A 15,236-nucleotide genomic window follows, 5' to 3' on the forward strand; every position below is an offset into this window, starting at 1 on the left:
AGGTTCCTGTGCAGAAAAAGAGCAGGTGCCTGAGAAAGCCTGGATGTAGACCAGCTCTAGACTTTGGACTGCTGCAGAGACCTGTGATGCTACATAGTGGATTGAGCCATTGTTGGTTTTTTCCCCTGTTTAAAGAAAACAAACAAACAAAAAAAACCCCACAACCAAACAAACCACGAATTGTGGAATCTTTTGATTGTGGATTGCATGGATTTACATGTACACAGCTACACTCGGCTGTGGATTACAGCTGAATGTAGGGAATTTCACCGTAAGTAATGTAAAAAAGGGCCGCGAGAAGTCCTGCACTTTGTCCAGGAAACCCTGACGCTTAAACTTTTACCCAAGGACTGTCTGTGGAAGCTCCCTTAGCCATGCTTCAGCTACCCCAAGTCCTCCCATGGGAGGAGGACCAAATACAGCAAGCTGGGCTGGGGAGGTTCATTGGAGAAGCCCACAGCTAGAATTGGAGACACTGCCAGCCTGGGTCATTTGGCTGTAGGCTTCCCAGGTGGTGAGGAAGCACTGCCGTTAGGTGTAGTCAGGTTATTTTAAGAGCAGAGGGAACGTTTGGGGTAGGGCTCCTTTGGTACAGGGCCAGCCTCCCAGGCGAGTGTTTGTGGACCCCCATGACAGTGAACATCTGCCGTCAGAGCAACCTCACTTGGGCTTGGCTACCCAAATCCTGAGCCAGACAGTGTTCAGTGTGGGGCTGGTGTCATTAGGGGAAAGACCCATGTGCCAGGAATGCTGGAAGTACTCCCTTCCTTAGTAAGGACTACTGAGAAGTATTCTGGGAAGGAATCCTTCTATTTTTGAGTATCTAACCACGCTTGCTGAAATAGGTCTCAGCTGTAAATTGGAACGCTTTCAAACTTTTTTCTTTCACTGTGCTCAGGCTATGAGGGGTCTCTGTTTTTCTGGGGCTTGTTCAAAGAGCCTTAAAATTGATTGACTAGGCTGCTGCGAGCCTGTTCTTTTCATGTACAGCTCTAGGATATACGTAGGAGAGAGGCTGCTTGGCAAGAGGGGAACATTTAGAGATACTTGCAGCAGTGAAAACCACTTCATCCTTTTATTTCCTTTTTCCCTCGGTTTTGCAGGAGTACCTGGAGGAGAAGGGTGGTGTGTTTTTCTCTGCAGCATAAACTGTAATGAACCAAATCTTTCTTGATGCAACAAGCAACTATGGAGCTGCTGCTTAACATTTTTCACAGATCACTTAATGTTGAGGAGAGCAACAAAAGGGGGTCACCCCTGCCCGCATCAGGGGTTTCTGTTCGGCCCAGTGAGTCGTACGTACCAAGTCCGTGGGCCTGTGCCTGTAGCTGTGGGGCTGAGTAAGGCTTGACCACCCAGTCGTGACTCGGGACTATAGGGATGCTTTTAGGAGGCAAAATTCACTATTCCTGGGTTTTGGACAAGGTATTGCCTCATCTGCCAGCAGGTCATATGACAAGGCTTTCTGAAGGAACCATAATTATGTTTTCTGTTCTTTATAAGAGTTCATTTTGTAAAAGCAACCCATAAATATAAGAAGGCAATATATAAAGAATAAATAGTAAAAAGAGAGGCTGTTGGTCATGGCACCTATACAGTTAAGTGTGATGGAGACAGCGATTTTCAAATAGTTTTTGAAGTTTTTACCACAAAAGCATTATGTTTAATTCATATGAATTGCTATTATTAAAGTGAGATTGTATCTAAAACTTTAAAACTCGTGTATGATTGACTGCATTTCTTTAAAAGAAAATTGGGACGTCCCAAATACTTCAGAATTTTTATGCATCTACTTGCTTTTTATTCAGCACTCCCCCACCTTCAGTTGTTTCTTGTGCATAGATACTATGAAAATGGGTACCTTAAAAGGAGATAAATAGATAATGCAGGCAGGTAAGAAACTAAGCTGTACAGGTAATTACGTATATCTTGCAGACTTTGTTAATCTAAATATGTTGTTCACTCCTGACTGCTCTATTAGCTGCACAGTTACATATCCCGTCAGCTGACTGCTGTTCCAGAACACCTCAAAGTCTTCAGCTGTTTCCATGGTCAATGGGAAAATAAAGTCCTGGTGGGCCCCAGATGCAGGAAAGAGAGCATATGACCTCCTAAGCACCCTCCCTGCCCAAAGCGTTATGATCCTGTGATTTCACTAATTTATCCCTCTCCAGACCATTTTCCTGCCCGAAAGCCAGCCTCCTCCCTGGAGCGGCCGAGGAGGCGTCGCGCTCTCCGCTGCAAGCGCCTTCTCTCGGCTACGAGCGTGGTTCCACCGTGAGTACGTCCAAAACCTCCAAACGTACAGCACGCGCTCTCTGTTTGTCTCCGGTAGCCGTTTCGTGGGAGGACGGTCGTTCTCCTTAAAAACACCCTGGGGTGGTTCGGAGGCAGGTATTGCTTCTACCTCTTGGCCGCGTCCCCAGAGCAGTGGGCTCCCGGCAGAGGCAGCCGTCGCGCGTGCCAGCGCTACGACGTACGCAGCTGAGGGGCCAGCAGCACCCGCGCTGCCGCTCGCCCTTTGCAGGTGACGCGCAGCGTGTCGTTACCTGCTCTTCCGCTGCAAAAGGAGTTTGATCTCATCCGGGCGCTAACATTTTATCAAGGGAATTTGATACCGGGGTTGAGGAGGCTCTGTAGCCCGGGAGGGTCAGCAGAGCATTCGGTGTCTGAAATATTGAAAACATAGCGAATACTTTTTTAAAGGTACAGAGGGGTGGAATTTAGATTGCTGGAAATAATTTAATGCCCCGATTTTCCCTGCTGCTGCAGGCTGGGAAGGGAAGGATGATGGCCACTGACACACAAGGAGGGCATCCTTACGGAGCTGCGGCATCCCCGACTTGGTGGCTCTGGTACGGCTTAGATGCACCCACGGCTTGCCTGGAATTAGTGTTGGGGGCATTCCTTGCCCTCAAATTTATTGTCCCTTCAATCTTACTAGGAAAAAAAAAGTTCCATGAATAAGTTATTGCAAAACCAGGTTTACCCATTCAAGCATGCAGATGTTTTATTTAAATATTCCTCAAATGTCTATTTATTCAGCATAACGCATGTATTATGCTGCCTTCTGAAATACGATATATGACTGTCAAACAAAATTGTCAAAACAACAACCTCGGTTTCTTTGTATGATACACAGAAATAATTACATTTCATGTACAGTACAGATGCATTTTACACAGTCATCAACAGTCATTCACTACCAAAACAGCATTTAAATCACCTAAAACACCAAAAGAATGTGTATTTCCCAAATTCAGAATAAATTAATGATTTTGCATGTGACGTAGGAAATAGGAGACAGGACCGGAATTCTGCAAAATCATACTAAATTATTCCTTAAGCTGCATTTTGAAAACAAAACTACAAGTTGCTTCAGGGGTATAACTGTTATGCAAGTGTATTGCTGTAGTGCGTTCTTTTTTAGTCCGTATGAAAAGGAGAATAAAGAGATTTTAAAAGACACGTGACCTGACAGAGCCAGTAAGTTTCCTGGGTTGCGTGTAGTCTGTCCCGAAGTGCGTTTAATAACTGCCTTTTTGCATTATTTACCTGATACAACTAGTCAAGAAGTACCATGTGGCATAAAGAAGTTGCTGCAGATTGCTAATATTAAGGCAGTTTTTAGATCAATGACTGTTTGGCAAAAGGTGGGGACCAAGCCATTTTTTGGATGAGTAACCACGGGTAGGAGTAGGATGCAAGTGAAAACTCTGGGTCCATTCTGCCTCTTTTTTAAACCCCATTAAAACTTACGTAACCCACCAGCCTCAGCAGAACTGCAGTTTTCCAACAGGGTAAAAGAGAGGAGAGCAACTTCAGGTCGCAGAGTTCCTCGGAAGGAGCGCTCCTCTGGCTCACAGGACAGCCTGTGGTTCTGCTCTCTGTTAAGGTTTGAAAGAAATGTAGAAGCTCAGTTTACCGTGAGTAAGTTATTCTGATTCGCAGAAAAAGTGGGAAGTTAACTGCAAATTAACCAAGCTTCTGAAGAAGTAAACAATAGAAAAGAGAGTAATGCATGACATTATATACTTCTTTTAATTGCAGTTTAATTCTAATATGTGACATTGTTGTATTTTGGTGTATGTACTGTAGCATGATAGTCCATCATCTACTCTTCAATCTCTATTGACAGGTAGAAAGACCAGTATTTGTGTGCAGTAAAAAGTGTATCATCAGCAAGTTTCAGTTTTTAGTGGGTGTTTTCTCGTAATGTAAATTTTCAGGTCAGTAGAATGCTAGCAAATACTGTACTGAAACATACACTAGTCAAACTATTAAGTAACGGTGTTAATCGTTTATTGTAATGGCATCTAATGCACTGAGCCTTTTGATTTATATGCATATTTTATTTTGCAGACATGCAATTATTTCTGATCCAGTGTTTTTGATGTATATATGTATGTATTGTTATGCACATATTCCGTGTATATTTGATGTATACGATGTATGGTATGTCATGTATATAGGAAGCATTATGGTACATCTCCTAATGCACTCTCATGAAAAAAAAAGACACTTTTTTATCAGAAAAGTTTCCGGTAACATCAGTGTCTTTTAAAAATGAAGCAAAAAAGCTGTAAGTAGTAGAGCCTTCATATTATCTTTTAGGCCTGCCCACGTGGGTAAATTCCAATTGAAATGAATCGCATTTTTATAGCTTTGGGACCCAATCCATTATTCTATCAGTGTTCTTAGGTAATTAAATATCTTCACACAATATAAATTCTCAACCAAATTTTAGGATGCAAGTTTACAGATAATTACAAAAAGAATTTAGCCATCTTTTTTACCAAATATCTTTCGGTGTCTTCCAGCGTAGCCAATACTCTGGATGCTGCAGAATGTCAACAAGGAAGGACATTCCTGACACGTGGAGATAAATGTTAGCCGATCCCCAAAACACCTATGTTGTAATTTTAATTCAAACAGGATTGATCCTGCAAGAGTACACTCAGATGAGAGGTTTGTTCTGAAAATACAGTAGACAAGATGTCTACGGAAGAAAGGACTGTGTCGATTCATCGGTAGCCTTGAAATCCCAAATAGTACGGTAATGTTGGAGCGGACAACAAACTGTCGTAGAGATAGAGGACGGTGGACAAAAAGAACAATGACTGAATAGCGCATTCGCGGTGCACGGTTTGGCTGTAAGATTATTTAAATGTTTGCCATTAGAAGTTTATAGTGTAGATGAAGTTGTGTAAAATAGTTTAAAAAAAAGAAATCCTGATTCCTGATACAACAGGTGTACAGTGACTTATTGCAGTTGTAACAGTACCTAGGAAGCAAGATAAAACAATGGTAAATATTGAACTAACTGAACACCTTTAGTTCACTAATGAGTGTTTGAATAAGAAATACTGCATTTTTCAAAGGGAAGTTATTAGTACAACTACCATGGAACATTAACAATCAGCTTGTTGTAAGTGCACGGAAATGCCCCTTTCTACAGTAATATTTTATCATGCCTAATCTGAAAAACAACAAAAGTAAACTGAGATCACAGCTCCAAATAATTTCAGCATGCATTATGGTTGTAGTTCTTTCAGTCGGTACAAACATATTTCACGTGAGCATTTTTTTCTTTCATTTTTTGATAGTTTCTCAACAAGTTTGTGGTTTATTAACAGGAAAAAAAAGACACGTTATCAAAATGTTTCTCGTTGTTTTGCATTCGGCAGGAACACAGGTTTGTTTCTATTTTTTGTTTTGCATTTTTCTTTTTTTTTTTCTAAAAAGAGCTCTCATGATAAGAAGAAGCATCAATGGGGACATTTCATTGTGCTCATATAGTAAGTCAGGATGGTCACAGAAGATTCCGCTGCGCGTCAGCTCGGGCAAGGGGTAGGAAACTCCTCTTGGTTCGCACGCCACGCCGCCGAAACCCCACAAAGCGTTTTGTTTCTCCTGAGCCTCTCGCTCCGCGGCCGCTGGCGCGCGGGTCAAGGGGCCTTGTCTTTGTCAGCTCTCTCGCGACTCGCTTCTCACTGCTCGAGCTCAGCTTACGAGTGGTCCTTATGCTAATTTATAAATAATTCCTTATTCTATAAAGCGGATACTCTGACAATGTTTCCCCCCGAATACTCGGGAGACTCTGGCCTATCGTCTCCTTCGGGTGTGGTGACCGGCGGTGTCGGGATGCTAATTATTGCTGTAGTGACGTAAGGCTGCTCACAGTTTAGTTTAACGCACTCTTCCACTTTGGCATTTAAGCTGGAACGGCTGGAGGAAGAAACACAGACCGGTGAACAAAGGCAGGCCGCGTCTCTGCAAACCTCTCGCGTGCCCGGCCGCGCTCCCTCGGCCGGCCGTCTCCGTCCCGCCCCGTCGGAGAGCGCGGAGGTGCGAAGCGGCACATCACCCCCCCGCCAACCCCGCGCCCCCGCAGCCGGCGGTGCCGGGCTGCCTCCGTGGGCGGGCCCCCTTTCTCCCTGCCTTCCCGCCGTTTCGGCACGTCTAGAAGTTTCCGGGCTCGCCGCCTGAGAGCTCCCGAGCAGGGGAGGCACGCGAGCGGCTCCCGGGGAGCGAGCGTCGCGCGGCCCAGTGACTTGCTATGCAGGGAGGGGGCAACCGAGGTGCGGTCCCCGTCTCCTACCGATTCCTCCGTGCCGTGCTTATTTAAGAACCTGTTGTGTATTATGTATCCTCAAGGGTAAGACACGGCGATATACGCACTGATAAAGGCTAACGTGTTCACGGAGTTGCTGCAGTACCTCAGCCTCATAAGAAACTCGGACCGTTTTGAGGTGAGGCTGGCGTTTTGCGCTTGTGTTTTTAGCTTGGTTTTTTTAGCACAAAGCTGGTGCTTTGTGGTTTGACATACTCCGTGACTGGAAGTGTGGTGCAGGAAAGTCTTCTGGCAGAGAAAGGATGGGTCCAGGCAGGATATTTCCCGAAAAGCTAAGACGCATCGGAGCTTTGTGCTGGCCAGGAGGTCTCATTGCACGACAGCTGAAAAATTTCAGTAGCTACCAGCTGCTGGATTGTTCATGGAAGTGAAATCCAAACTTAGTAACTATACGAAGCAAGCGACTCAAAATGTAACTTAACAAGACAATCTCTACAGCAACTAGCGCTGAAAATGCCTCTTTTTAAAATGGTGACGTGTTTGAGTTCAATAGAAAACACTTCTGAGTCTCCCGAGACCTTTGCTGTGTTTTCAGAGGTAGCGAGTGTTTGGATATGCCTGGAAGCCAAACGGTTTACTTGTGAGACTACAGAGATGCTCAGTAAATTACAGACTCTTAAACTGCACTTTCCTCACTTTTGTAACAACTCCTCAAACTAGGAAATGTATTTTCCTTATCCGTTTCATATTTTTTATTTAGAAGAGGCTTTCTTATGTCAGTTACACTTAGGACTCTGGGAATCGGTTTGACTTCTGCTCTGTGGAAATGCGAGGAAGTCTCATTTGTCCCGTGCTTCTGAACCAAACCAGGAGAAACAGCAGGGACAGACCTGTCGTTCTCTTCCCGCTTGCTCGTCTCGTATATCCGAATCGCACATTTTTCTATGCTAAATTTTTCTTGGTACGTGTTTGTCCACGGCATATAATATTTGGTGCTGTAATCTGGGGTCCCTGGGTGCTATTCGCTGCAAATAGTACACGGTAGTTTCGGGGGGGGGCACGAGAGGGCAGAAATGGATGTAGAGAGCCTATTCCGTTATCTCGGATTAAGCTTGGAGCAAACCGAGCGCAGGATGTTTCAGTACTAGTGGCCATTTTTGGATGACTTTGACTTTCGCCTTTAGCCTCACAGCCTACCCGCCGAGGCCGCAACCCCTCTACCTCTCTTCTCTAGCGAAGGCAGGGGCTCGGCTCTCGGTGCGCTGCCGCCTGGGAAGTACCTGTTAGACAGAGGCGTCCTCTCCACGCATCTGATCTGGATGGTGCTGAGCTCCTGTACGCTGCCTGGGCGGCTGCCAGCGATGGTGGTGTTTGGGATGCGGTAAGTCTTTTTATGTCTCCGTGAGCAGCAAGTGCTGGTAACACCTTGTTGAGATGAGAGAGAGGGGCTGTGGCTCGGGGGTCTATTGACGGTGGAAACCTCCATACAGCTCTCCTCATAGACTTGCTCATCCACAAACTCGTGATTCTAGCCCAGAGGAATCCAACAAAGGGACAAAGCACACGCAGAAAGATAATTAAAGTGAACATATTAATCGTGATTGTTTAAAGGCTTAAATTGACACAACTGAATAAACTGGGAAAGTTCGACAGCTTATTCTTGATTATGGTGTTTAGCCCATATTAGCCTGGGCTGAATACCGATACAAATGTAAACGCTGGAACAAAATGTGCAGAGCTCTAAATAAGAAAAAGTTAATCCAAATTATTTTGTAAAATAGCACATGATTGTAGTGTAGTTTGCTTTATAAATATCCATATAATCTATGAAGTGCCACAAAATAGGGGATTATGTTTATTAATAAAAACGCAAGTGGTGCTTATGTAAATGCTCTAAATGTCATTTGGAAATAAATAAGATTTATTGTATTGAACTATAATAAAACAAAAATCATAAATATTTTCCAGATGAGTTTATCAAGCTTCCTGTTTAATTACATGTTAGAAATCAGGATCTGAAACTGTGTGTTTCAAGGTATGCATCTATGTAAAAGAAAAAAATTCAATCAAATAGAAGTTTTGATTAGAGGAGATGAGGCAGTTATTTAAAAGCATCCAAAAAGTTCCTAATTACTGTAGATGGATGTATTGAAAGCAGTTTAGAAGACTGAGCATTTAGCTAAATGCAGTAGTCTTTATTCATGCAATCTTTGCTTAATCCCAGCATAGACTGTAGCCTTACAGGGTTGTCATAGAGCTGACTCCAAATTCAAGCAAATGGCTGGTTTATGTTAACTCCGTAAGTGATTAGGGAGCGTTTCACACATAGCCGTGATTTCCACATTATCTCTGTGTGCAAGGGAGTGTGAAATAGTGGTGTTGCTTATGGGGGGTGGGGTGGAATTTTTACAGTCATTAAAGTAGCAGCCCAAACTAAGCAGAGATTAAGGTATGTTCATGAGCAGTTTGAGAAAGCCTCCTTTTAAAAAAAAAAAAAAATCTTTCCAGTTACTGCTGGAATCAGTCTGCATATCCTGAGGATGGTTTAGGGAGCATTTTCTGGGTTGTTTTATGCTCTGCTCAGTCTTGTTCACTTAACGTTTGTTAGCTTGCTGCATCTTTCTGTATTAGAATGAGAAACATGATTTTTTTCCCCTAAAGAACGATGTCCTAATTGGAAAGGTGCTGATGTTTTCCAGGAGAATTACAGTACAGTGCTAATATAAAATATGCGAGCAAAGTAAATAGAGTAACAACTGTAGCCAAGTGTTCACGACAAATGGAAATACCTTTACAGGCATATTATTTTTATTTCCATTTTTCTGTTCTTCTTCACTCAGATGTAACTTTGTGTGGAAATGAGTGGTGCTGAAGAATGCCAATTTCAAGTGATATGGAAAGAAATAACTTGCTTGAAAATTGACTTCTATAAGGCATATGTCAGTCACAATCGAGATTTTGAATGTGATCACACAGTGGATATAAAATTCAGAGAGAAAAATTACCTAATTGCTATTTTTAGATTACATTCAGTGGCTTACAGTATGTTTGCCAAGAACTCTGCTAGTTTTCCAATTAAAAGTAATTTTGTGCTTCCTAAAACTTTTATGGAGCAACCAACTCAATTCAATTCAACTCAATTCAATTTGTAGGGTCCATTAAAGAGGGTTATTGAGTGAACTTTTAATATAGACTAGAAACATTTTGAAACAATATAACGGCTCAAGTTAATATATTTGATTATACTTATTAATTAACTGTTCTTAAATCAGCTAAAAGTAGCCTGTAAAATATAACTTTCAGTGCAGTTATTTTCATTATTAATGTAATTTTCACAGAATTCCCACATAACATTGCCCACACTACATTTTTTAGAGTGGAAGAGACCTTATCCTATTGACTTTAAAGTACCAGAAAAGAGAAAATATGCCTTTGCTTAGTATCATCTGGGCTAATGCTTATACCAAATGGTATTTCAAAGGATGAAGCAAGGCTAAGAAGGCACCTCACTCTTGCTGTTAGACCATGAACCAGCAACTTACCAGATTCTACAAGCTGACAGCCCAAAATTTCAAGTTGCCACTAAAATTTTGGTAATGCATGATCTGACCAGGCAGTTGCAGAATACAGCTTGGAACCCCTGCATGTTTGTGTTCATGTGTCGTGTGAACATCAGTGCCAGTAGCAGGACCCAACAAACAAGGAAAAAAGAAAGTAGATTCTGTTCAAATTTAGAAAACAAGATAATACTTGCTTTATAGATTTATTCTCTTTTTTTTTTTTTTTAAAAAAGCTGTTTAAAAAAAAGAAAAGAAGAATAGGCTTACATATTCCACCTTTATGGTTAGAGGAAATGTGAAATTTTGGGAGCCAAATCCAACTCCCACCAAATGAACAGAAATTTTTTTCCATAATTTCTATGAGAGTTGACAAGACCTGTGGCTACTACTAGGGTTTTTAAGTATGTTTGTAATGTTCAACTATGGAACAATTTTTAAGGCAGATCGCTATTATCAGGTTCCTAGTACAAAATGTCTCAAAAATGTTCCAAAAGGACCCAGCCTGAATCCTGGCAAAGAAACCACATTACACTCTGAGTAGGAAGCGAGACATTTTGTCCTACAGCACATTATATAAAAATGAATACTCCAAAAATAAGGATGGAGAAGACATAAGCACCTGTGGGATGACATACTACTAAGTGGTATAACAACTGGGCCATTCTATTTACAAAGAAATGCTCTCGAAAGGAGAACATTAAATTATACATATCCATACATCATATTTTAATTTAGCAAAGTCTGTTGTGGGAAAACCTTTTAATCTTTTTTTTTTTTTTTGAGAAAGATCAGAAAGACTTTCACATTGATCTCCATCAAATATAGCAGAAGCATTACTAGGTCTTTTAATGAAAATCTAAAAGTAGACTATAAAGATAAGACAAAATAGCATAAAGTTCCTCTCTATATACAAAACATAAAAAGAAATCATATAATTTTTTACATGAAACTGGAACTTATACAACTAGATGTAAATTTGTAAATGGTAGTTTAATGGATGTTGACCAACTTACCTATAATATAAGGTAAATTCTACATGACAACGTAACCCCCACAAAAATATAAAAGTACAAGGAGATAGTTTTAGCGTGCCCTATGTGAAATTCCTAAATCTACAAAGATTCAATTTAATATAACTAATATTTATGTTCTTAGTTTCTTTAGGAAATGATAAAAGAGGAAATTGTAAATTTAGGGATGATTAGGGTTATTGCTTTGATGTTATCTGTCCAGAAATATACTATTAGTAAACATGGCACTTAGTTATTACTGAATCATAACTCTGCTGTAGTTTACTATCCTTTATGGCTGTATAATTATTCAGATATTGACCAGGGAAAAATATACAGAGCACATAATAAGTAGTCCTTTTGATTTATAGGGAGTTTCAAATCTAGACGAACATATTTAGGCTGTTATGAATGACATCAGTGATTTCTACAGAGATCTCAATGTCTAAACTGAAGCCAAAAGACTTTGAAGCTTTGCGCCTGCATCTGGATTAAGCACTTGAAGTTTCAAAATAGGATGCTTGGGGATCCTCTTTTACGGTCACTTCAGTGAGAATTGTGTTCACGTCCGAGGAAACACTCAGCAGCTCTCCCTGTACAAAAGCCCAACATGTGCTCAGGCAAAAACTTTCTTTGACTGTACTGAATATTGAATGTGTAAGGATTACAAATTGTGTTTTATGAGCTATACTGCAGAAAAGTGCAAACGATAACATTATGGAGTGTATGAAAACCATACTGAAGGTCACACGTACAGCTTGGCTATACTGATGTCATCTCACTGATGCCACCCTAGATGAGGCTCTCATCCAGGATCGCTCGGTTATTTATATGCAGTGGGCATAATGCCTTAAAAAAAGATTAAATGGCTTTTCTTCCCAGTTAACTGCTTTCATATAAAGGCTTATTAATTAGAAGAAATACCAAAAACATTCAAAAATAGGCTGGTGTTGGAATTCACAGGAAAACACAGTTTGCTTTTCTTACCGTAGTTTTTTCCAGGCAGTGAAGCAGGTGGTGGTGCTGCGTTTCAAAGGAAGAGCCAGATTTGCTAACAAAGGCCTGTTCTTCTTCACTGGAGGACTGTTAATACATAGAACTCCGTATTATTCTCATTTATGAGCAAGAGGGTTGTTATCCAAATATTTGATCAGAACTAATCTGGATTGCATGCGGTAGCATAACTGCAATGCTTCATCTACACAGTATAACCCAAACTGTTTTGGACCCGAGTTCTCTTTTGCTTGTTTGTTTTTTAATCAAAATATTTTCTTTCCTTCCCTTGCACCTCCTTTTAAATGTTTCCATCTTAGGTCTTTTTATGCATAGATGGAATAGTACAATTTACAAGTGCAATCAACATGTAAGCTTTGAATGTTGAATCAACGCATACTTAAAATTATCATAAATTTAAGTGACAGTAAATTTTTTTTTTTTTTTCCTGGGAATGTGCCTCATTTGAAGGAAATTAAACATAGTTGTCCTCCTGGGATCATTTCATAGCACTAAAGAATTTGTGGTATTGCTGCTTACACAAAAATTCATGTCAGTGATCCCAATCTGCTGAGTTTGGAAGGCATATAGCAGATGTTACTGAGACAGAATGAAGAATTAAGTAGAAAACATCCACTGTTTATCAATTGCGTTCATAATTATTCACTAGAAAGCAGAAAACTAAATAGGGGAGGAAGTGGAATAATAGGAAAGATTACAATTCAACTTTGGGATATTCGAAATCTGCATGGCAATTAAGCTATTTGGTGTTTTTTTTAGTTTAAAGATTTGAATTCTTTCAAGCAGGAGAGGAAGCGAGGGCTCTCACTGCTCGTCTTTTGTGCTAGACCGGACGGATGGACGGACGGATGGATAGCCCCTTCCTCCCCTTCTGGCTATAGGTTAAAGCATTCGCCTTCTTAACACGTCTTGAACAGAAAGGGCATAGAGGAATGAAAGCCTTCCTGTATCCCTCAAGGAGTTGCCTAAATGCCAGAAAATGGCAGGGATTAAAAAACACTGCGTCTTCAGTCTTCCTCAGCTGGCTAGAGCTGCGAGCAGCCAAGGGGCTGTCTCCAGCAGCGTGGGTCGATGCGGATCGCGGTCCCAGCTGCTGCCCGGGGCTCCCGCCGCTGGTCCTGGCTTCCTCAGCAGGGGTAAGGGGGGAATTTGCTTCAGGTAACCTTAGATTTCAAAGTGATTCTCCTTAGAGCAAATAGGTGCTTCCAGGGAACGCTTTTCACTCTGCAACAGCCCTCTGTGCAAACGGTACCCTGGAGCTACCTCTCTCCCTCACTGATGTTGAAGCCTGGTTTTGTCACCCATGTTCTACATGTCTAAAGCCGAAGGAGATAAATCCAACCTACCTCCTAAGAGGCAAATGCTCTGTACTTTCTTAGTGACGTCTTCTACAGGATCTAACTCTAAAAATGTGGGTTACATTTGAATCTAGCACTTCTATCTGGCCAATTCCCTCATCTTTTAATACCCCGTCATTGACTCTCATGAGATCATTTAACAATAGTAATTGTCCAATTCATCCTTCTTTAATCTACCTCTAAAGATAACGTTGCCTAAAGACTCGAGTTGACTTGCCCTGGTAATAAATAGAATAAGCTACTGCTGGGCTGTCATTAAGCTGTTACTCTGGAGGTGGAGGATATAAAAGCATTACCTGCTGCAGCTGGTTACTCAGTAAGCCATTTCGTTTGCTCTGCATGTAGGCATTAGCACTCCCACTCTTTGCTGCACGAATTCGAGCAAGTCTGGCTTTCTGTGTAAATAGACAAAAGGAAGAGTGTCACTTGTACGCGTATCCATTATTCTGTTTATCTAAAACTGCTAATTGGAATCAGCTGCTTATGAATGCCAATATCATAACGACTAAAAGGCTGCATTGCGTGTGTCCTCCAGGTGGAGCAAATCATGAGCGTCTGCCCATTTAAAATGCAAATGACAGAAGTTTTTATTTGTTTGCATGCATCAGCTCACAAGAACAATGATTTTGGAGAAGGGACTAGACAGATGAGCATGTAAGTGCCTCCTTTTTTCTGCATTGTTGCAACTGTGCCACTCCTTATGCCTTGTGGATCAGGAACATGGGCATCCATCTCAGCTGCTCCTGCAGTGAAAATCTCTTTAAAGGGGAATAAATGGGTCGGAAAAAACATAATATTGCAACTGCCGTGAGCTGGTTTCTCAGAGCCTTCTGGGTTTTTAGAGTAGCAGAATGTGGTAGTGTTTTTTTATGCTGTCACCCAGCTAAGTTCCTGAATGCTTGCCAGGCCTTTTAAAAGCCTTTTTACCTCTCTGTGTCTGTGGGTGTAAACAGACTTAACACTTGTCATCATTGGTCATAATCTGTTCATAACCTGATTTTTCCGAGACTCCAGCCATCAAATTGCTGGGAGAGATTTGAGATTTCTCAGGTGAGCTTCATTGCTTGTGAAGGTGACTTTCATTCCAGAGCAGAAGGTGGCTCATGAGTGAAGAACACTTTGCATCCACGGACTTTTGTACAACAGTTAGAAGCCAACATTAGGGGAAAGCATGAAGAAAAGACTCTCTCAACCAATAATATGGAAACCAGAAGCTTTTACGGGATCTAGGCTGGCCATCTAGGATGGCTTCCTGGTTCTGTAATTTTTGTGGCTGGTTACATGTGCAAGAGGCAGTCTGGGTTTGTCTTCATGGTTAGGTTTCTGATTCTGAAAGCCAAATGCCAAGCAGCATCTGGAGTTGAATGGCTGCTGAAGTACAGAAGGAGACACAGTGAAGAACTTGAAAAACTGACTTTGCTATGTTAATAGGGATTTCCATATCTGATAATTACTCAGCTGATATTTTCAGAAAAATCGAGGGAGCAATTCCCCCCCCCCTTCCTCAAATTTCTGAGGCATTAAATGTCAGCACGAAATGACTGAGAATCCCTGAACACTTACAGAGGGAAGCAGCCTGGTCACTGCAGCCGCCAGATCTCTCTGGCATGATTAATAATTAACTGACGATGAGGAATGGCTCAATACCACGCTTCTTTGCACTCACAGCCTCAAACTCACAGATCTTCTCAACAGCAAGCCAAGAAATTCATGACAGCTA

General features: G+C 41.5%; 1 protein-coding gene across 2 annotated transcripts in view; it reads right to left on the reverse strand.

Annotated features, from left to right (window-relative positions):
• Positions 1 to 2,992: 2,992 nt before the first annotated feature.
• The window catches only part of KCND2 (potassium voltage-gated channel subfamily D member 2), a 281,858-nt gene continuing 269,614 nt past the window's right edge, over positions 2,993 to 15,236 (reverse strand). For both annotated transcript variants that reach the window (XM_030015047.2, XM_030015045.2), the window contains 4 exons: positions 13,813 to 13,911; positions 12,132 to 12,227; positions 7,855 to 8,102; positions 2,993 to 6,228 (listed from right to left, as the gene is read on the reverse strand). In XM_030015047.2, coding sequence (XP_029870907.1) covers positions 6,051 to 6,228; positions 7,855 to 8,102; positions 12,132 to 12,227; positions 13,813 to 13,911 — 621 coding nt within the window. In that variant the 3' untranslated portion in view covers positions 2,993 to 6,050. The remainder of the gene's footprint in view (positions 6,229 to 7,854; positions 8,103 to 12,131; positions 12,228 to 13,812; positions 13,912 to 15,236) is intronic.

Source organism: Aquila chrysaetos, chromosome 5 (assembly GCF_900496995.4).
Source record: "Aquila chrysaetos chrysaetos chromosome 5, bAquChr1.4, whole genome shotgun sequence".
Taxonomy (NCBI): domain Eukaryota; kingdom Metazoa; phylum Chordata; class Aves; order Accipitriformes; family Accipitridae; genus Aquila; species Aquila chrysaetos.